Source organism: Lissotriton vulgaris, chromosome 11 (assembly GCF_964263255.1).
Source record: "Lissotriton vulgaris chromosome 11, aLisVul1.2, whole genome shotgun sequence".
Classification (NCBI taxonomy): Eukaryota; Metazoa; Chordata; class Amphibia; order Caudata; family Salamandridae; genus Lissotriton; species Lissotriton vulgaris.
Genome location: NC_141699.1, coordinates 154,236,089 through 154,259,549, shown reverse-complemented (window position 1 = coordinate 154,259,549; position 23,461 = coordinate 154,236,089). Strand labels below are relative to the sequence as shown.

General features: G+C 45.6%; 1 protein-coding gene across 7 annotated transcripts in view; it reads right to left on the bottom strand.

Moving 5' to 3' along the window:
• KDM2B (lysine demethylase 2B) overlaps positions 1-23,461 on the bottom strand; it is a 1,060,697-nt gene that overhangs the window by 323,333 nt on the left and 713,903 nt on the right. For all 7 annotated transcript variants that reach the window (XM_086943000.1, XM_086942999.1, XM_086942995.1 and 4 more), the window contains exon 15: positions 1,393-1,536. In XM_086943000.1, the coding sequence (XP_086799126.1) occupies positions 1,393-1,536 (144 nt within the window). The remainder of the gene's footprint in view (positions 1-1,392; positions 1,537-23,461) is intronic.

The window sequence follows — 23,461 nt, the reverse complement described above, 5'->3', positions numbered from 1 at the left end:
GTCACTTAACTGGCTGAATTAAGTAGGAAAGCAGGGGAACATTCTACATTTTCCATAAAAAGGCGGGCAGACTGAGACTTTCAAGGAAGTAAAATAGGTTAGGTTGAGCAAGAAATTTACTTTAGCAGGCAAAGGACGATAAAGCTGAAAAATGATCAGTGCTAGAAAAGTGTGCAGAACTGACCTGGTCTCTGTATTTTGCTAACATCTTAAAGTTGGACAATCTTCTCTCATCCATTGTAATAGCGGAGAATGAGCAGCAGAAAGAGGCAAATGTTAAAATTCCACTCCACGCTCAGTAGAGGATTAACTGATTAAGAGTGCCAATTGCAATATACAGTACACTAGTAAAAATTACACCGGATCTCAAGGGTGCACTTTGGAAATGTTGTGAAAGAGATGGGGGCACAATCGAGGCGGAGGACTGGGTTGAGGCTAAAATGTCTCCAATGGTGTAGGCAATCTCCATGAAAATGCTACTAATCCAACTAAAATATCTCCACCGGATATATTATAGCCCTACAAGATTGAGCAAAGTGCAAAGAGGTCTCGCACACATTGCAGAGATGCAAAACAACCATGGGAAACTTCTTCCACAGTCTGAGAATGTCCGATCATACACCACTACTGGCACATATCTGAAACATCCTCACAGATGTCATGGGTATCTCACTACACCCTGACCCAAAACTAGTCTTGCAGGGGAATGGCGGGGAGGGGAATACACCATGCTAGGCTCCTAGTAGCAATGGACCTCCTTAATGCTAAAACGGATATAGCACGCCACTAGAGGTCAGGGTCTCTGCCACCGATATCTGAATGGATTTGTGGCATGGACTACTGCGCCATTGCAGAACAATTTGTGTATAAATCACGTAGCTGTTTGGAGAAACACCGTAAAGTCTGGGAAAATTAATGGCCTAGTCTGAGAACTTTAACGTGCAGGACTAATACTTATGCAGCAAAGCTAGATCAACATTTTTCTCAGGGGGGGGGGGGGGGGTTAGGGAGTTCAGCAGGATCATACAAAGTTATATAAAGTTGATGAAAAGAGACAATTGTATACTGTGGTTTTAAATTAGTTATACTTACACATATACACTCGCAAGCCAATTACAAGCCACATAAACTGCATTGTAGACAGCATGTGGCAGAGCAATAAACAAATCACGTACAAGATGCCAAAAAGAAAAGCAACTATTTCAAAGAGGATGTACCTAGGAATTACTGGACAGCAAGAAATATGCCCTGGGTTCTGGTATTGACTGTTCTTGAAAACGATAAAACAAAAATACAACTAGTCTATCTTGTACCTCCAAAAGGAACTCAGATGAAATGTGACTTTGTAAAGCTTTTTGAAACTGCATATATATGCAACTTGATGGCACTTACTTTAAGGCATCCTGGGTGTATTATTTCGTTACATATGGAGCATTCCATCAGCATAACATTGAATTTCTCTTCTTCGACTTCCACAGAATCTTCCTTCCCAGCTTCTCCACACACCAAGCAGACGGCAGTGTGAGGCAGTACAGGCTGTGTATCAAACAGAGGGTTAGAGAAAACTAGAGATAAGCTGAAATTACGTACATAGCAGATTTAGGGCATCAAGATGCTCTTAGGAATTTCAGGACATTCTCTCCGTGCTGCCTTTAGTAGAAGCAAAGTATTCTCATGAAAACCGCTATTCTGACTGCCTGAAAGCCACAGTACCTGAGGGAGCAGGAGGATGGCTGCCAACCATCTGCGGGAAGTCAGTACTAGTGAATTAAAACCTGCCATGCCCACTCCACAGGAAAACACATTTTGCTGCAGTGCTACTACCATGTGCAGCGCTTGCATGTTTGGTGGCAGGGCAGGAGTGGTTCCTTAATGATGATGGTAGTCAGGCCGCCTACAAACTACCTTTGATACAAGTATAGGTAGGAGGCAATAGCTCAGTATGGAAAATGCTACTTACCAGTATGCATCTGTTCTTGGCATGTAGAGCTGCAGAGTTGCACACTATGCATAGATTGCCGCCAAGTGTTGGGCCCGGATGTTTGCAGTTTTTTTTGTAGAAAAGTCTTTGGAAGTCACGGGATAGTCGACTCCTCCTTTGGAGGATACTGCGCATGGTCATCGGCTCCATCCCCAGATTGTTTTTCGCCATTAGGGAAGTGATGGAGCTGTTTAAGAGATAGTGATGTCCATGTGATATGTATCTAATTAAGATAATACTGGAACACATAAAGGTAGCTGGGGAGGCGGGTGGGCGTGTGCAACTCTGCAGCTCTACATGCCAAGAACAGATGCATACTGGTAAGTAGCATTTTCCGGTCGAGGCATATGAGCGGCAGATTGCACACTATGCATAGATTACATAGCAGTTCCCACACCTAGCGGCGACCACCCGTATCTGTTGCAGTGGTTTGAAACAGAGTTTTTAGTAGAGCCTGGCCCACAGTGGCTTGTTGTTTAGTTTGCACATCTACACAGTAATGCTTTGTGAATATGTGAGGTGCTTTGCATATGTCATCTAGGGGAATGTTCCCTAAGAATGCCATTGAAGCCCCGATTTTCCTGGTAGAATGGGCTTTTGGTGGGATTGTTAATGTGCGTTTAGCTTTTTGATATCATATTTGTATACATTTAACAATCCACCTAGCGATCCCAGACTTTGAAATGGGATTGCCTTTAAGTGGCGGTGAGAAAGACACAAAAAGTAGTTTTGTCTTACAAAAGGGGTGTGTTATTTCAATGTAGTACAGTAATGCTCTCTTGACATCTAAAGTGTGTAGAGCTCTTTCTGCGACTGTTTGAGGCTGCGAGAAAAACACGGGCAGCTCAACAGATTGATTTAGATGAAACGGGGAAATGACTTTTGGATTAGTGAGAAGAACCACTTTGTTATGATGCATTTGCAGAAAGGGTTCCTGAATGGTAAATGCTTTTAGTTCACCAACCCTTCTGAGAGACGTAATGGCTAATAGGAAAGCTAGTTTCCAGGTTAGAAATTGCAATTCGCATTTATGTAATGGTTCGAAGGGAGGTCCCATTAACCTTGTGAAAACTACATTTAGATTCCACACTGGTGCGGGTGGTGTTCTGGGAGGAATTATTCTTTTGAGTCCTTCCATGAAAGCTTTAATAGCTGGCACTCTAAAAAGAGATCGATGTGGTCTATTTTGCAAGTAAGCTGCAATAGCTGCAAGGTGTAACCTGATAAGACGTGTAGGCTAAGTTACACTTTTGATGGTGCAGTAAATATCCAATGATGTGTTGAATAGACACATCTAGAGGATTAATATGGTTGTTTTGGCAGTATATGACAAACCTTTTCCACTTCGCAGCGTAACATGCTCTAGTGGTGGGGTGTCTAGCTTCTTTGATAACGTTCATACAGTCTGGGGGAAGGTTGAGGTAACCAAACTATGACCTCAGGAGTCAGATCGCTAGGTTGAGCTGAGCTGGGTCCGGGTGCCTGATCTCTCCACGGTTCTGCGTTAATAGGCGTGGATATAGGTTTAGTTTTTGGTGTGATACTTTGGTGTGGTACGACAGACATTTGCAACAGCGTGGTGTACCACGGTTGTCTGGCCCAAGTTGGAGCAATTAGGATGATCGTTAGGGGATGTTGCTGTAGTTTGCGCACCACTAATGGAAATTGGTGGGAGAGGAGGAAAAGCATTCGCAAATATTTTTGACCAGTTCATCCATATCGCATTGCCTTTGGACAATGGGTGTGGGTATCTGGCGGCAAAGTTTGGGCATTTTGCATTCTCGTGGGTGGCAAAGAGGTCTATTTGAGGTTGTCCCCACATTTGAAAGAACGGATGAAGAACTTGTGGATGAAGTTCCCATTCGTGGATTTGCTGAGTTTGTCGACTTCGCAGATCTGCCATGGCGTTTTGTACTCCTGGGACGTGTTGGGCTAACAGGAAGATCTTTAGTGGTATAGCCCATCTCCATATCTGCTGTGCTAACAGAGATCTGCAGAGAGTGTCCCTCCCGGTTTGTTTATGTAGTACATAGCTGTCATATTGTCTGTGCTGACTAGGACAGCTTTGCCTGACACTTGAGTTTGAAAAGCTTTTAGGGCTAGAAACACAGCTAGTAACTCTAGGTGGTTGAAGAGGAGTAGCTTTTGTTGCGGTGTCCACCTGCCTTGCGTGGTGTGATGCAGGAGGTGAGCTCCCCAGCCGGAGAGCGTTGCGTCCGCTGTTAAGACTACTTGAGGAACTTGCTCTAGAAACGGTCCCCCTTTCGAAAGATTTTTGGTGTTCCACCATTGCAGAGAACGATGAGTCCAACCGTCTACCAACACTAGGTCTGTTAGTTGACCTTGAGCCTGGTTCCATTGGCGTGCTAGGCACTCTTGAAGTGGACGCATTTGCAATCTTGCGTGAGGAACTATGAATATGCAAGATGCCATCATTCTTATGAGTTGCATGAACACTCGAGCTGGAAGTGAGTGTTGAAGCTTGAATTTTGTTAGAAGAGTCTGTACACTTGTTATCCTTGCTGGAGAGGGATACGCTAGTGTTAACTGGGTGTTTATTGTAGCGCCAAGATACTGTTGTATATGTGAGGGTTGTAGATGCGACTTGGTGTGATTTACTGTGAATCCCAAGTCGTGAAGCAGTTAAATGGTAGCGTGAGTGTGTTGTACACACTGGCTGTATGAGCTGGCTTTTATGAGCCAGTCGTCCAGATATGAGAAGACGTGAATGTGCTGTTTTCTTAAATGTGCAGCTAGCACTGCTAGTCATTTGCTAAACACCCGTGGCGCTATGTGACTCTGAATGGGAGAACTTTGAACTGGTAGTGCTGCCGTCTAGCACAAATCTGAGATATTTTCTGTGCGCTGCGTGGATGGGAATATGGAAGTAGGCGTCCTTGAGATCTAGAGTGGCAAGGAAGTCCTTTAGTCCCAGTAGTTGAAGGACCTGTTGGAGTTTGACCATATGGAAATGGTCCGACTGAATGTAAATGTTTAGAGGTCTGAGGTCTAGGATGGGTCTTAGAGATCAGTCTTTTTTTGGTATTAGGAAATACAGTGAGTATACTCCTTTGTTTTTCTGGTGCTTTGGAACTATCTATTGCATTTTTCTGCAGGAGGGATATTACCTCTTGTCTGAGCAATGTTAAATGTTCCTGTGACATTGGACGCTGCCTGGGTGGTATGCTTGGGGGGGGGGGGGGGTAGATTGTAGTTCTAGACAGTAACCTGACTGAATAATTTGTAACACCCACCTGTCTGATGTGATGTTTTCTCAGGCTGGCAGGTACTGTTGGAGTCTTCCCCAGACCGGAGTGGAGTGGGGCAGGGGAAGGGAGTCATTGGGCAGGGGTGGAGGCAGACCAGGAATGGTTATTTTTACCTCTGCCCTTGTTATTGTTACCCCAGTACCCGCCCCTTTGGTAGCCCTGGCCGTAAGTGGATTGTGTGGGGGCTTTGTATGAGGCAGAGGCTGTGTCTGAGGCATATCCTCTGGTGGCACCTCTATAGGAGGAGCGATGAAATGAACGTCTGGGAGACTGCGACTGCAGGGCTCCCATAGATTTGGCGGTATCTGTATCTTTTTTAATTTTTTCAAGAGATACATCCCCATTGGGTCCAAATAGGTGTTGCTCATCGAAATGTTGATTTAGAATGGCATTTTGTACTTCAGGTTTGAATACGGATATACGTAGCCAGGCATGTCTGCGTAGCAGGACGTTGGTGTTAACTGCTCTAGACGCAGTATCAGCCGCGTCAAGGGCACATCTGATGGAGGTATTTGTAAGGTTTTTACCCTCTTGGATGAGTGCATGTGCCCTATCCCTGTACTTATCAGGGAGGTGTCTCATTATTGACTCTAATTCGTCATAGTGTGCTCTATCATATCTGGTTAGCAATGCTGGTGTGTTGGTGATACGCCAGATGTTTGCTGCTTGAGACACAGTGCTCTTCCCTGATGCGTCTAGTAACTTAGACTCCTTATCTGGTGGGGCAGCATCACTTGATGTTTGCGAGTTAGCTCTCTTGCGTGCGTTGGAAACTACTAGCGAGTCTAGTGGTACTGGCCCCTTAATGTATTCTGGGTCTGAATGGGCGGCTTTATATTTCTTCTCTATACGAGGATTAATGATTCTAGTTCTGAATGGGTCTTTAAAGACTTCAGCAGCGTGTTTAATTACTCCTTTGAGCATTGGTAAGATGGATACTAACCTTTGTACTGTTGTGTTCTATCTAGGACCCCAATATATATTGTGACCTCATGCCCCTATAAGGCTATAATCCATAGATATCCCTATAATGGCATTAACGATCAGAGCCATAGTTCAGTAACTCGTCTCTGCAGCTCATTACAGTACATGACACAGCAGAAGCCACTTCCTTAGATTCCTAGATAACACACAGAGTTCTTTCGACAGCTCAAACCCCCCCAGCAACCTGGGAAAGCCCCGCTTGCTTTGATTAGTAATAGAACTCTTGCAAGCACTGTAAGAACGACCAGTTCTTAGTGACATCTTTATTGACGTCTTATGTCCAAAAACTTACGTCAAACTCAGCACCTTTCAGGTATAAATATACCAACGTTGCCTTAAGCAAACACGGTGGTGGTGAATACTGGAGCAGAACAGCTGTCCCTTGCAGAGAGCCCAGCAGATGCGAGAAGCCCAAGGACGCTGCCCCTCCTCCTTGACAAGCTGAGAAAGACGCTGTCTTTTCTCCTGCCGAGAAAATCCAGCTCCGGCGTTTCCAGCCTACCCTTGCGGGTAACTGGAATATCCTGAGAGGAGATACCAGACCTCCAACATTCTATTCCAGAGGTACGGTGCTGACTAAACTCTTAGAGAGAATTCTTGAAGCAAACCCTTGGCAAAACCAACTTAACTTAAAATGCTACTTACTTGCTCCCTCCCACGTATTAGGCTTAGGTCAGGTACACCGGGGTAGGCGTAGTTAGAAGCACCAGTTGAGGACGTTAGCCAAATGTATATATTTTATTCATTTTAACCATCTTATGGCTAAGAAACCATATCAATGCTTTTACAGTATTATTTCGCAATTTCACTTTTACTGTACGCACTTCTTATAATAACAAGTCTTGCAATTGTGGCAATTCATTTCTCTTGCATGAGAAGGAAGACTGTTCAATAAATAATACCTTTTATTGAAAACGCCCGTCTCTCTATTCTCTGCATAACTAGTGAAAGTAATTCTGCACAACTGACTGAGTGAAATAGCTGTTTATTGTTTCACACGACTCTAGAGATTGACTCTTATTCTGAGGAGCAAAGTTGTCATGTTAATGCGGTTGTTGGAAAACTGAATCCCTTCTTGTCTGAGCCAGGGAAGCTGATCACTTCCTATTCAGTCAAGAAAGTTTCCAGTGACCTCTGAGCTAGCTGGTACAAAACCAATTAAGTCTAACATAGTCAGTAGAGACCTAGAAGACCGCACTCCTACGTCTACACTGTTGTTTATGTTATTCCAATGCGCAGGGCCTATAGGGAAAATAGGAACTACACTACAGTACGTTATCAAAGGTATTTATCAGGAAGTCCTCGTCTACAGGGTCTGTATGCATGTCTATCCCGTGATATTGTAAAGCCCTGTGTATTAGTTCGTTAAACCCTATAGTGTCTTCAGGTGGGGAAGGCCGCAAGGGGTATAGGTCATCCTGAGGGACATTTGGACATCTGGAGTGGTGTAATCAACCCATGGGTCAGGTGATCCAGTAGGTGTGTCTGGATCAGGCATGTTACACACCCCCCCCCCCCCCCCCCCCCCCCCCCCCATATAATCAGAACTATCATCTGTATGAGAGGGTGTAGGGGAATGCTGTGGTATGGGAGAGTGTGGTGATGGCATAGGTGGAGGAGAAGGGGAAGGCAGCCTTAAAGGCGAGGAAGCCATGCCCTTTTTCTTTGCAAGCGGAGCTAGAGCTGGCTTGTCCAGTGGTCGCTTCTTTGAGGCTAAAATCAACTGTTCAATTATTGGGTCCTTAGCCAGAGTCTCTTAGGCAGGGTCCGGAAAATATAAGTCCTCTTCCGGAGGCCGGACTTTGTGCTGTGGAAGGTTGTCGGCACCGAAGCGGCTTGCTTTGGTTTTTTGACAATGTCCTTTGTCAGGGAAGCTGGACTCTCTCGGCTCTGAATGTTTTTTCGGTTCCGAAGGTTTTTTCGGTTCCGGCTGTTTTTTGGAACGCGAAGCTTTGCTTCGTTCCGACCTGGGTTGCGGTGCAGAAGGAGTTGTGGGTTTTCGGATACGGTTGTTTCTTTGGATCCGATGTTTTTTTCTGTTCTGGCTGTTTTTTGGAACCCGAAGCTTTGCTTGGTTCCGACCTGGGTTTCGGTGCTGAAGGAGTTGTGGCTTTCGGCACCGGTGGTTTGGACGTCGGCGTAGCTGGTGTCTATGTCTTTTTCGGTGCCGGTAAGTTGGCGCCGGCACCATGTGAAGGCTGACTCGAGCCAGAGTCGCCTGAAGGCTTAATTGGCTTCTTTGCCGGGCCCGAAGGTGGGGCAGTAGAAGCGGAGTGTCGGTGTAACCTAGGCCTTCTTTGGGTGTGTCGAGGACGGGTCTGGGTCGACGGTCTTATTTACGACCCGTTGTGCTGGAGTGACGTCCTCTACATCCGAATCTTCTTCATGTTCGGAACCGCTGTCGAAGTCCTGATGCTCTGGGACGTTGACGCCTTCCTCAAAGATGTTGTCTGGAATAGAGGATGAAGATCGAGACATTGTTCTCCTTGGTCTTCGGTCCCGGATAGTCTTTTTGGAGCAGAAAGAGGCACAAGCCGAACAGTCCCTTGACTCGTGCTCCGGAGAAAGGCAGAGGTTGCACACCTCGTGAAGGTCGGTGTGGGGAAACTTCGACCCACATTGAGGACACTTTTTGAATGGCGTCCTTTCCATGAGCTGGAGTTGAGGCGTAGTTAGGCACGAAGGCCGTCAACAACGACCGGAATCAAAGTATTCAACGTTGAAGAGTCGAGTGGAGAAGCGTTCGAAACTTATTTTCTGAAGTTAATGAGGATTGCGCGCTGAAGGAATTCGGTTCCAACACGGAGCGCTGGAAACACATCCGAGCCCGGTGGTGGAAAAAAACAATCTGGGGATGGAGGTGATGACCATGCGCAGTATCATCCAAAGGAGGAGTCACCTATCTCGTGACTTCCAAAGACTTTTCTACAAAACAAACTGCAAACATCCGGGCCCAACACTAGGTGGCAATCTATTCAAAGTGTGCAATCTACAGCTCATATGCCTCAAACATATAGTACTGGAACTTTCATACATCTTCCTGGTGCACACAACCTACCAATTCTGGCGAACTCCTGCTGCAAACATTAATTTGATATTGGGTGCTCTTTCAGCATTTTCGATTTTCTCCTAGAGGACTTGTGAGAAGCCAAGCCTCAGATAATTAGGCCGGCGGATTAGGAAATCAAGCAACTTCCTACTCAAACAAACACACAAAAAAGATAATAAACACTCCGATTCATAGAGCGTGACTAATCACCTGTGAGGGTCCCTAGGTGCTGTTCTTAGGCACAGGGAGATTAAGTGATATGCCCAGAATCACAGGATGTTGAGCTGACGCACAGACACAAACCTGTATCCCCAGCGTTAAAGTCGGCAGCGCTGGTCATTACGCCACCCTCACATTGTCTCACAGGTACTGGCTGTTTTTATCTAGCTTAAAAGACAAATGTTTGCTATAAATCCATGGGAAGTACAATGTACAATTTAAAAGGAATGGTTATTTAACCTTAATTGCATTTTTAAATCTTGGTTATTTGAATGCCTGAATATCTCCATTGAAGAGTGTAGTTTAGGAAAATAAAACAAAATAGTGGCATTAAAAGAGATTAATAAAAGATATTAAAAGGAACAGCAACACTAACAGTTTTTCAGACTTTCCCTGCATGAAAGAATGGAGAGACACTCTGCTCTCCAACGCCTCCCTTCTTTGCTGTAACTACGCTGTCTTCGCATCAAAAGGGCTGGTACGAGTTTCTAAGGTGGCCTCTCACCGCAAATCTTAGTTGCACACCAGAACGGTTGTTCGGTATGAAGGACATGGTTTTCTATCTTTGCGCACAGTAGCTATGGCATCACTAGCAAGCCAGTAATACCAGGTATGCTCAGAGATGCCTACCTGTGGCCTTGCTCGATCTCAGTTTCCAAAGAAGTCCAAGATTTCTCTTTGCTTGGTACTTCTGCACCCAGATTAAATACACTTTTCTAATTGTTTTGAAAATGGCTGCCACCACATGGAAGAATATCAAATGCAATAAATACCACAAGAAATGTTATAAAACATTATAAATCATGTGAATATATCGATGAATAATTATCTAGTAAACAATAAAGCAATTATACAACATACATGAGCAAGCAATTCTAAATCAAACTTGCATTTACAAATGAAAAATGAGAGCTCATAGTAAATTAATATATGAAATGCAGATGCATCCCCGGAATGAAAGTGAAACAATTCTAATGAAAGTGTGTGTATACATTTCTATGCGCACCTATAAAGGAAAAAGCTAGGTAAAATGCCTTGCGCCTACCATGACTGTGCGGCTGCTTACAAAAATTAATTCAAACACGATCAGAAGCACAGAAAGACAACTATAAGACAAACAGCAGCAGCTTCAGATTGTCTTACTCCTGTTTTACTGAATTTGCATTATTATGAAAACTTTTAAACCAAAAGCATGGAAGTGGCAAATACAAAAGGTGCATATTTAAATCCTGCTTGTAACAGAAAAAATCAGAAACGTGATAGCTTTGTGGCACTAGTCATTGATTGAATCTATGCCATCAATGTTACATTCGTCATGGGAGGTAGCTGACCTGCGCTTAACCCTCTGGTAGCTTGGTACAATGGAAGTCAGGCTCAACTTAGACTGCTGATCAAGCCATGATGCAATTGAAGATGTTGAAATTGCAGATGAATAAGGCACCAGAGAGAGCAGTTTCAACTGCTGAAGAGAAAACATGAAGCCACTTGGAGGGTGTCTGATGATTGTGAGATTGTTGGTCCCATGCATGTCGGTACATGCGTCAGTACATGTAAAGAACCAAAACAGCAGCATTGATAATGGGCAACTGCACTGCAAAACATTTTAATCTCTGCTAAGTTACAATACAGCTTGTTGCTCAAATAGAAAGTCCAAGATCATAGTTTGAAAACAGTTTAAACACTGAAACAAAGGTTGAAGTTTACAAAAATAAAGTCTAGTAGGACTTGGCTTAGCATGCAGTTCTCTTCAGAGATGTTTCAGCATTTGCTCATAAAGATTCATCAGATGAAGTTGCAGGTGCCCAGGTGGAATGTGGCATGCCAGACCTCCACTATGCAGGAAGAGTCTAGTTCACGAAGACTCTGGAACCAGCAAGTTGACAGTTGTGTTGCTGTTGAAGTGGTCCACTGCCTGTCTGATGGCAGTACCCCTCACTGCAGGAAAGAAGGCATTTGCCAAGCTGTAGCTCTAAATTGCCAGGGTGAATCCAATCCTACTGGGTAGCAAGTTAAAGATTTGTGGCAGCTCAAAGAGAATTCAATTTTCAAGGCAGATTGAGCCGACACTGCTCCTGTGGATAAAGACATCCATGTAAAAAGGTAGCAGCTGCAGATAGGTAGTTAATAGGACAATTAGTTCTGTAAAGATATCACGGGCAAGGAGGCACATGGAGATAAAGTACGTTTTCCCCCCACTGAGTCAGAGGTACTTCATGACTACGTGAATGTAATCCTTTTGAAGATCTGCTGAACACAACCAGTAATTGTTTTGTACTGCTGCCAGGACCTGAATTAGCATCTTTAAATTCTGCAGGGAGGAACTGGTGAAGATATTTGGACTACAGAATGGGACAGTCTGCCACCATTTTCCCTTAAAAGGAATACTGCGAGTTATATCCTGCCCCCTTTCAGAGGCCAAAAAGCTCAATTACTTATAAAAGGAGTGGTCTCAAGATTTTCCTACCTAAGCTCTCAGCATGTTGAATGAGATAGAGGTTGGGCAAGGACATCCCGATCTGGCGAAGATCATGTTCATCAACTCAGAATGGAGTTCTAACTTGTGTTCTTCTAGGGAGAGGAGTCTCCATGCATCTGCTCCCACATAGGGCTACCAATGGGAAAATGCTCCAAATATATAGCCCATCAACTCCTGTGTAAAGCCCCCCAACACAGGGCTCAGGAAACCACACTGCCTTACCTGTTGATATGATCGGTGGTTGTGCTATCTAAAAGAATCAAGGGGTGCTCCCTGAGATGGATGGATGGAATGCCTTCAGGGCAAGGTGGACAGCCCGAAGTTCCAATAGGTTTATGTGGCACCACTGTTTTGAAGTGGATCAAAGAACTGCACCATGATTTCACCAAGAGGGGCACCCCAACCTAACAAGGAGGCATTCTTAACTATGGCAGCCTGCTGCGGCTGGAGAGTGAATGGGCAACCCACATTGAAGGTGGAGAGATAAATCCACAAATGCAGATCTGAGAAAACAGGCAGGCAAATCTGTGAATAGGATCCCCTCATGCTGGAAACACTGGCACCTCGAAAGGGCCCCAATATACCATCTGGTGTTCGCGACGAACAGGACACATGAGCTGTAGGACTTGTGGAACTGGGATCAGATTCGAATTAAGATACATTAGAATTATATCCATACTCTCTGCATTCATTTTTGGAATAGAAGAAGCCTCCATACTGGCCATGCCTACTACAGAACCATGAATGTCAACTCCTCAATAGAAACAAGGTGGGACTTCTGTGTGTTGATAGCAAAACACAAATCATACAGGGGGATCATGGGCATTGAAGATATTCCAAAACCAGTGTAGGAGAGCCCAACTTTAACAGTCGTCTATGAACGGAAATTAATGGAATCCAAACCTTCTGAATGAAGCTGCCACCATGGCCCTCACTTTAGTGAATACCAGCAGATCAGACAGACAAAATCAGAACCTTGAACTGCAAGTACTCAGATCCTACGGTGAATAGGAGTGAACGCTCAAGAAAAATAGACATCCTTTCTGGAGATGGAATAAAGTACCTCTACAGCCCACCTTTGTTCAGCAAGGAAAGCAACTCCGCATCCAAGGTTGAAGAGTATGCCAGAGAGCCCCTTCTGATAAAAGGAGGGCAATGCAGTGAGGAGGACAGGAGCAGCCACTGCGGATAAGCTGAATCACCGAGTGAACCACTATAAAATGTCTCCGAACTGGTGGTGAAGTGGAAGAAGCCATCCACCTCCAACTTTGAAGTTGGTGGTTAAGAAGGGAGGAGTCAGAGCGAGGATGAGCCTGCAGTTAGAGCAGAAGATAGGTGAGACTGGCGGAGATGTTGGCATCCCTTTACTCCTACCCAAAAAAGGAGAAACAGAGTGACTGAACGGTCTGGGACAGTTAGACAGCTCCCAGAGTAGAGAAAGTTGTCCCATGGAGAATACCAGTAGTGACTGTACATGTAGTGGAACAGTTTTCAGGAGGAGCCTAGGCCCAGCCACCATGCCATGCTGCATTCCTGTCTGGACATCTCCTAAAAAGCTTGTGGACTTCATGCAAGAAGATTGGTGAAAGTGACAGCTTCGGCAATGGAGAAGCCACGTTGCTGCTGAAATCCAGGCTGCAGTTCAAAACCTGCTTGGAAGCATCCAAGCCATCACTGGCTAAATCGGAGAGCAGCTCCTTCATGTGCTCAAACGTTGACTGATTAATGTCATTTTTACCAGCTCCCCCAAGGAGTAGACATGTTGCCAAGAAGGTAAACAGCATTGGCTGTGCAGAGAACTAGGTTTCCAGAAGCAAAAGCTTTTCTGCCCTTAGAGTCAAGTCTTTTGACTCACAATATGGAGGTGGTGTAGCAAAATCATAAGGATTCAATTCCGCAGATGAGACTTGAACAAGCAATCTTTCTGGTGAAAGGTGCGAGGAAAGAAATTGTGAATGTGTTGGATGCCAGACTGAAAAATTGCTTCTTCCAAGCATTCAAAACTGGCTCCAACAGCACCTCATTTTAATGGGAGGAAGGGTTTTAGAACTGCAGGGGACAGTTGCAGAATTTTGATCAGGACGTTGGATTTGGTCTCAGCAGAGGGTAAGAGCAATTGCAGTGCTTCCACTTTTTTCCATACCTCAGAAGTAAAATAATCCACTTCTTTTCGTGGACCCAAAGGTTAAAAGAGGCCTCCCTCGGGTGTGTGGCCTACCGGCAACCGAGATGGCTGTGTTCCAGTAGAGCTCCGCATCCCACCAGTCTAAACCCCTTAACATCTGCACATATATCCGTCTAAAGCACCACCCTACAGTGTACCTGTGCTCTCTGGGACTCCAGGCTGCCTCGGACAGGAGGCGGTGTGCCTGTGACCCTCCGGTACTGAGAAATAGCGAAGGAGCGGTGCCCGAGGGCAATGGCCTGTTGAGCCTGGGACTCGCGTAACCCAATATTGTGGCGGTCCCTCGAGGTGGAGCTGGGACTGAATTTGATGGGAGACGGCTAAGGCGTCCTCCGTGCGACCTCCCCGGATGATGATTGGAGGAACAATTGGAGGACCTACTGGAGGCCCGGAGGGTCTCAAGCGCACATGAAGCTGACGTACGGAGCCAGATTGTGACACGGGTGGCCGGCCGCATCTGCGACAGAACGGCTGAGGGTGCTTGGAAACTGGACCTCGGGCACCATTACAGGCTATAATTACAGTGGGGTCGACGACCGGCGCAATGAGGTCTGGGGTGCTGCATCCTTTCCTCCCCTAACCCTCCTAGTCTGCCCCCTTGAGCCCACTGGAGAAGGCTGTACAGGGCTCCTGCCAATGCTGGTGGGAGCCTCTATTCCTGTCGTCCTGAGTTCGGGCTGCGTAGCTATAAGCGGCCATTTTGGGACAGCCATCGCCGAGGGACATGGAGTTTATGGCAGCGATGAGTGGTGAGAATAAGACATACGCCATCTCATAGTCGGTAAAGCGCTGGAGGGATCAGAGACCTTCCCTACTTGGAATACATTACCTGCCTACAGAACTCCAGTCATATTGTCTGAACTCCAATATCAGCATGTGGTAGATGGTGAGGCTGCCCGACCAGGGACACAATGGTCTCCTACGACGATCGTTTCTCCCAAGTGCCAAAGTTTGATTGACTTGCCCCTCACAGTTCAATACTATTATGGGGAGATTGCATCCTGCTAACAGCTTACTTCAATGCAAGCAACATCACTGTTGAAACTTGTGACATTTCCCCTCCTTCCTTCATCTTGCCTGTCCCCTCTGATCCCCACAACTCGGGACAGCTCATGGACAGGGCTTGACAAAGGGCACCAGACTGGATCCCCAAAACTTTTAGTGGTCACGTGTAAGAAATCTAACACGAGCTACTGTTTCTTACAGATATATCGTTACCGAAGGGAAGTAACTTGTGAATCTGAAAGAAACAGGTTAGTGTTAGATTCCTTACCTTCGAATAGATACTCCTGCAATACCAACCCCGGTGGTGGATCTGCGAACCAAGATCACACCAGAAAGTCCAGGAAAACGAAACGGACAAAAAAGCCATCTCTCCGGACTTGGCTGTCCAGGAAGGATTAGTTACTTACCTGTAATCCTAGTTCTCTTCCAGGGGTATCCTCATCAAAGTCATAAGCATTAGAATATTCCCGCCCATGCGTGGGACCCGGAAACATTATATTATATGTGTCCCATATATATATAACGTTAAATAATGTGCATATTTAAATAACAACGCGGAAGGGTTTTATCACTAATGTAAACGATGTATTCCCTTCAGGTGGTACCTAAATGATAAATGCTGTATGTGCGATTGATATTAATTGTTATTTTAACATTCTGGACGATGCAATGTTTTTAATCACACGAGCACTTTTCATTCACCATTTATCCCACCATGTATATATTGTATGAAGTATATTTAACATGATGTTGCACTTTATAAGATGGCCGCCTATTTGGCGAGATTGAGTCCTCTTTCTATGCTGGGGAGGAGGTGATGATAAAATGGTGTTTTCTTCCACAATCTGGTTGACACTGACGAAGCCCTAGTGGCGAAACGCGTTTGTTGAGGGGGCAGGGGGTCTGCCAAATAAAATTCCTTTGTTGGATAAAAGACTTGGAGTGCCGTCCATCTTTCGTTGGATAACGAAGTGTTCCGTACATTAAAGGTGGCTCACCATTGCACGACTGAGCACCCGGGAGAAGGAGGAGCAACGGCGGTGATGGAGCTGTTTACTAAGTTAATTTGGCCGTTTGCCCCTAGGTGGATCATTAAGACATTGCGAGGCTTCCGCATTGCGGGAGCTCGGGAAATCAACAGACGGGGAAACCTGCACGCCGCAGACCGGAGCCGCGAGGACGCTGAAAGCTTACTGGCCGACGCGATACTCCGGAGAGGGTGAGTGTTGCATGCTCGAATACCCGAAGTATTGAATATTTATTTTGAAACCTCTGTCCCGATTTGAAGTTGTCCGAGGCAGACCCCCTGAAACTGTTGCTGCGCCCCCCCACAACAATACTGACAATAACAGCGCTAAGTGAGTGCGTTAAATCCCTGCTCTGCAAAAATGTCCCGAACAGCTGAGAAAGAGAAAGAGGCTGCCGACATTTTTAAGAGTATAAATACAGCTGTAATAAGAACAGAAGGTGCAACAACAGCCAAAGTGCCTATGAACAATTTACAAACACTTTTCCAACAACTGGAGAGAACCCAAGAAAGGGAAATTCGAAAGTGGTGGGAGGCTACCTCGCTCCTAAATTATGTGGAATGCAACAGGGTCCCAAGGGGGTTGAGAATTTTTACAATACCCTCTTATGAAAATCCGGACCCGCAACTGTTGAAAGACTGGGCGGCGTACACTGCAGATATGAGCAAAGGAATGTTGCTTATGTTAATTAAATACGCCAGGAGTGATAGGGAGAAAGCCCTCGCCGAGATCCAGAGACTGGAGGACCTCATTGGCAAGGAAAAAGATACTAAGATGGCGGAGGACGTGTGTGAAACAATGATGAAAAGATTAAAAGACTATGAAAGTGGTATAAAGAAACGCAAACAAACCAAATTCCAAAGGGATGAGCAGGATTACCTGACAGGTAGAATCTTGACTTTTGCGAAAAAGTTTGACGCAACAAGGAAGAGACTAGCGCAGGGGACCCTGGCAGCTATAGAAGTTGTAACTTCCGAGTCAGACGCATCTATGTCGGAGGACGAATCATTGAGAGGTGATAAAGGGAAAAAGAAAGGACCACCTACTACTACTGTGGATCCTTTTTTAGACTAGTACCAGGTCCTCAAGGAAACACGACATCGCCCCCAAGGTCAAACACCACAGAAACCTCAACAAAAAAGAGGAAAACAAGGCGGGGTAGGAGGGGCAGGAGGAAACACGCAAGTGATGCAACCAATGGTAACTCGCAGCAGGGGCAGGAGAGGGAGATGGTAAGGGATGAGCAAACCATAGTGAACCTCTCTGACAGGAAACTAAACGCCCACGAAGAAAATGTCCTGAAAAGAGGATTAACTTTTTGTCCTACATCCAAATTCGACCCGGTACAAACGCGAATAGACATATTCAAGTTTGTAAGGAAGCTAAAGCTAGAAAAAATATTCGCACAACAAACCCAATCTGGAACAGAAGGATCTCTTGAAACAACTGGGGCCACTGGTACCACTCTCAGGGACAATGACTTGCCACTGCTCGTAACCACCCATGATCTGGCAGAAATAGGGGAAGTACCCAGTACTATGGAGGTACTACAAAGAGAAGAGATCACGCAAGTCAGAGATCCCAGCAATTTGAAACGCAAATCCAGATTCTTGCCTCACGTAACACATGACGCAATAGACGTCTTCAATGACGCCATCCTCCAAGATTTGGAAAAAATGTCCAACAAAAATCTGGAATTGAATAGGAATAATTCGAACATCTCTCGGTTGGAATGGGAAGCCATTAAAACACTAAAGGAGGACACAACAATTGAAATCAAGCCCTCGGACAAGGGGGGAAATATTGTGATCTTCAGCAAAAATCAATATAAACAAGAGGCCCTACGACAATTACAGGACAGGAACTGTTATACCATCATTAACAGGAAAGACTTTGTGAAATGCACCATTGACTATCACGCACTATTGAAGGGGTGGAGGGATGAAGGGATGCTTAATAAACACGAATATGAATATCTACATTGTGAGCACCCAATAATTCCAACATTTTACCACCTCCCCAAGGTGCACAAAGACATGAAAAATCCTCCGGGGAGACCCATTGTCTCCTCAATAGGGAGCCTTCTGGAGAACACTTCTAGGTTTATCGACACTTACCTAGCCCCCTTTGTCAAGGATTTACCCTCCTATGTCAGGGACACCCAAGACTTTATAAGATTGATTGACGGCATCGAGTGGGAGCCGGATATGCTTTTGATTACCCTCGATGTGGCCAATCTCTATACCTGCATAGATCACCAAGAGGGTGTCCTTGCATTGAAATGGTTCTTAGGCATGAAAAATATGAAGCACCATCAACATAACTGTATGCTTTTGAAGATGGCTGAGTTTTGTCTCAATAATAACGTCTTTCTTTTTGCAGGAAATATGTACAGACAAATCAGGGGTACCACCATGGGCACGTGCTTCGCCCCCAGCTATGCGAACTTGTTTGTAGGCTGGTGGGAGAAGCACGTGGCCTGGGGGGGGGGGGGGGGGGGGGGGGACCAATGAGAGATGGTTGGACCAGATTATGATCTGGGCAAGATATATAGACGATTTGTTTGTCGTATGGAGAGGCGATAGGTCCTCGGCTGAGGAATATATTGCGTCCCTTAATGATAATAATCTCAACTTGAGATTTACGAGCACCATCAGCGACAAGTCTGTATATTATCTTGATCTGGAAGTCTTCGTGAAAGGGAGCTCCTTACTAACAAAACAGTACCGTAAGCCCACAGCGGGCAATACCGTATTACATGCGGATAGTCATCACCCGAGAAGTATGATAAGAAACATCCCCTTTGGGGAATTACTCCGCCTAAAACGGAATTGTACAGATCCCAAAGATTTCTTACAGGCTCGGGACAAAGCGGTACACAGATTCAAAGATAGAGGGTACTCAAAGGCAACGCTAGCGAGTGCAGTAAGTAGAGCTGACCTCCTGGAAAGAAAAGACTTGATGAAAACTAAAGTAAAGGAGGTAGAAACGGAGGGGAGTGCCAGAATGATAACCACATTCAATATGAGATCCAGTGAGTTAGTGGCCATATTGAACAAAAACTGGCACATTTTGCATACTGATCCAATAATGAAACACACTCTACCCCCCAGACCCTCTATGACTTATAGAAGATGCAAATCTCTAAGTGATCACCTGATTGACAGCCACTTTGAAGACTCCTCTAAAAAATCAAACAAAAAACTAGTCTGCGGCTTCTATCCTTGCATGCACTGCAAGGCGTGCAAGTATAGTAAGAAACGCACGATATATGACGGAAGACCCAATGATTCACGCCCCATTAGAACCATCACAAAATTACTGAATTGCAATTCAGAATATGTGATTTATTGCCTGGAATGCCCATGCTCCAAGAGATACATTGGCAGTACAATCAATCAGGCCAAAAAGCGTATCCTGGAGCACATGCGGGCGATAACAAATAGGGATAAGAGCTACCCAGTGGCCCGCCATTTCGAGACCTACCACAATAGCAATAGGGATCTATTGTCATACTTTCTTATCGATCAATTGGATAGGAAAGAACGTGGTGGTGATAAAATCAGAGCATTGTGAGCCTTGGAGTCCAGGTACATTATCGACCTCCAGAGTATGCAACCGAGAGGTTTGAACAATGACGAGGAATTATGGGTCCATCTGGAATAAGATAGGGGATAACAAGCAAATATCATTACTGTTTTGTATGATAAGAGTGGCGTAACTGTACAAAATAACTTGCCCATAAAGGGCGCAATTGGAAAGCAGGGAATAATGTGTCCAAGGAATATGCCCATACAGGGCTAGATTATTTGTCCACATACACACATACTAATAACTAAGGTACTTAGGAATTGAGAGTTTTTGAACATCGAAAATTTTAATATCCGATGTTCTAATTCCTAGAATTTTATCACAAATGTGAAGTTTAATAGTAAATGTGCACATATAGATGACTTGGACGCTCATGATCTAATTGAATTTTGGGCGAGCTAAGGCAACGTTAAATAAAAATGGTTCTTCTATTGTGAATGCTTGTATTTCACTAACTCTTCTGAGAGAGGTGATGGCAACAAGGAAAGCAGTTTTCCATGTTAGGAAGAACAATTGTTACTTACCTGTAAACAGGTGGTTCTCCAGTATTGGTGTCTTTCATAGATTCACATGCTTGAATATTCCCCGTCGTCGGAGTGGGAGTCCCACGGTAAATAAAATAGCAATAAATGCTAAATATATAATAATATATAATAAATATATATATACATAATAAGGAAAAACCCAAAAAATGCATACAATAACCATCTGGTACCTAACCAAGAGTTTCCACATAGGAATGCATGGGGAAAAAGAAGTTCCAATGCAGCCTATCCTTGTCATTATGTTAGTCCAAACTGCAGCCAATCAGGCGCCAGCAGCCCTCTAGAACCTTCTCCTCGGAGCTCAAGCCCTCAGATTTTCGTAGCACAAGAGTGACCACAGAGTCTATGAGGAGAAGCGAGCCTCTGAGGGGAGGATGGGAGGGTCGCATGTGAATCTATGAAAGACACCAATACTGGAGAACCACCTGTTTACAGGTAAGTAACAATTGTTCTTCTCCAGTATTGGGGTGTCTTTCATAGATTCACATGCTTGAATATAGAATAGTAAGCAGTTTGTATCCGAACACAAAGTTTCCAGGATGCAATGTATACACAAAAGGTTGGAATCAACAGGTGTAAACCATGCCATAGAAGTTATAAAACTATATGTATACATAGAGAAGACATGCATAAGATTGGAAACCATAGGAGGAGGGTAGAACAGAGGCTCACCTTATTGAAAAAGATTACGGAGCACAGCTTGTCCCACTGCGGTATCCCCTTCAGCCATGGCACCCAGATTGTAGTGCTTCGGGAACGTGTGCCTGCTGGACCACGTGGCTGCTCTGCAAATCTGATGCAATGGAACTCCGGCAAAGAGTGCAGTCGAAGAGGCCACAGACCTGGTAGAGTGGGCTCTTACTGTAGACTGTAAAGGCTTTCCCGCTTTCTGATGGCAGAAAGCAATCACCGAAGCCACCCAGCGGGCTACTGTAGGTTTGGTGACTGGTCGCCCTTTTTGAAAACGGCCATAGGCCACGAAGAGCTGATCCGATTTTCGGAACTGGGCTGTTCTGCTGATGTAGAACTTTAAACATCTTTTAATGTCCAAAGAGTGCAGGCGTTGTTCCGCAGGTGATTGCGGATTGGCAAAGAAAGACTTCAGTATAACAGGTTCTGACGGCACTTTTGGAAGGAAAGTAGGGTTAGTGCGTAAAAGCACAGAATCCGGTTTGAACTGTAGAAATGGTTGTTTAATCGTGAAAGCATGCATATCACTCACTCGACGTGAGGACGTCAGAGCAAGTAAAAGCGCAACCTTCCAGGTGACATACTTGAGGTCTGCGCTATGGATTGGTTCAAACGGAGCAGTCATTAATTGTGACAAGACAATGTTGAGGCGCCACTCTGGAGGAGGACGCCGAACTGGAGGAAAAGTCCGAAGAAGTCCTTTGAAGAATTGACGTATCAATCTGGATGAGCATAAGGAGGCGGAGCCATCATGGCGGAAGCGTGATATTGCCGCCAGAAAAACTCTTAAAGTAGCATGTGACAAACCCGACTGAGCCAGATGGAGAAAGAAAGGGAGGAGCTCAGCGGGCGTGGCACGCAAAGAATGTACTCCGGCGTCTGCACACCAGTGGCAAAAGCGTTTCCATTTCAACTTATAGGTTTTTATAGTTGATGGAGCCCTGGCCTGAGCGAGGATGTTACGACACTCCTGAGGGATGCTTAGATGTGCAAATTCACAGTGCTCAGGTTCCAGGCTGACAAGCTCAGGAAAGAGGGGTCCGGATGGTAGATTTGACCCCTGTTCATGGAGAGAAGATCCATTCGAGGATGAAGAAGAATGGGTTTGCATTGAGACAGGAGTAGCAGCTCTGAGAACCACGCCTGTCGTGGCCACCTGGGAGCAATCAGAAGGATGTGGCAAGGCTCTCTCCGCATCTTCCAAAGTACGCGAGGCACTAGAGGGATCGGAGGAAAAGCGTAGGCGAAGAGATTCGACCAATCCATCAAAAGGGCATTGCCTTGGGACCCTTTGTGGGGATGCCAGCTTGCGTAAGCGGGGCATTTGCGGTTCTCTGGAGTCGCAAAGAGGTCGATTGCAGGGAATCCCCAACGGTGAAAGACCAATTCGAGTGTTGGCTGGTGGAGTTCCCACTCGTGGTTGGATGATCGGGATCTGCTTAGGGAATCCGCCAGGAGGTTGGACAACCCCGGAAGATGTACTGCTGTGATTTGGATTTGATGATTGATGGACCAGTCCCAAATCGCCTCTGCCAGGCGGGATAACACCGGAGACTTCGTTCCGCCCTGTTTGTTTATATAATGCATGCAGGTCGTGTTGTCCGTTTGTATGAGAACTGACTCTCCCTGCAGCACTGGTTGAAATGATTTCAGGGCCAGAAAGATAGCCATAAGCTCCAACTTGTTGATGTGCCAGGACTTTTGATGGAAAGTCCATTTCCCTTTCACGGACAGGTCTTGGAGGTGAGCTCCCCAGCCCTCCAGGGAGGCATCCGTCGTCAGTGTTAGATCTGGGGTGTTGGACAGAAAAGACGTGCCTGCTGCTAGCTGGTGTGGTTGTGCCCACCATCTGAGCGCCTTCTTCATGGGAATGGTGATGGAGACCTGATCGTTGAAGGAACCGGTGACTTGACGCCACTGCTTGTCCAGAGCCTGTTGGATAGGTCGTGCTCGTAGTCGGCAATGAGGGACAAGGGCGATGCATGACGAAGCCATCCCTAGAAAAGACTTCAACAAGCGGACTGAAACGCACTTCTTTGCGAGAAGTAGCGAAACTAGCCGGAGGATCCTCTGTTGACGTTCCCGGGAGACAAATGCTTTGGCTAGGTTGGTGTCCAGCGTTGCTCCTAGGAAATCTTTGCAAGTTGTTGGCTGCAATTGAGATTTCTCCAGATTGATGGACAGACCCAAGGAACGGAATACTGTCTGGCAGATTGCAGTATGGTGTAGAAGTTGTGCGCGGGATTGTGACTTCAGGAGGCAGTCGTCGAGATATGGGAATATCTGTATGCCTTGGAGACGAAGAAAAGCCATGACCGGAGCCAACATTTTTGTAAAGACTCGGGGGGCTGAACGGAGGCCAAATGGAAGGACCCTGAATTGGAAATGAAGGTGCCCCACCTTGAAGCGCAGGAATTCGCGATGAGCCGCTAGAATTGG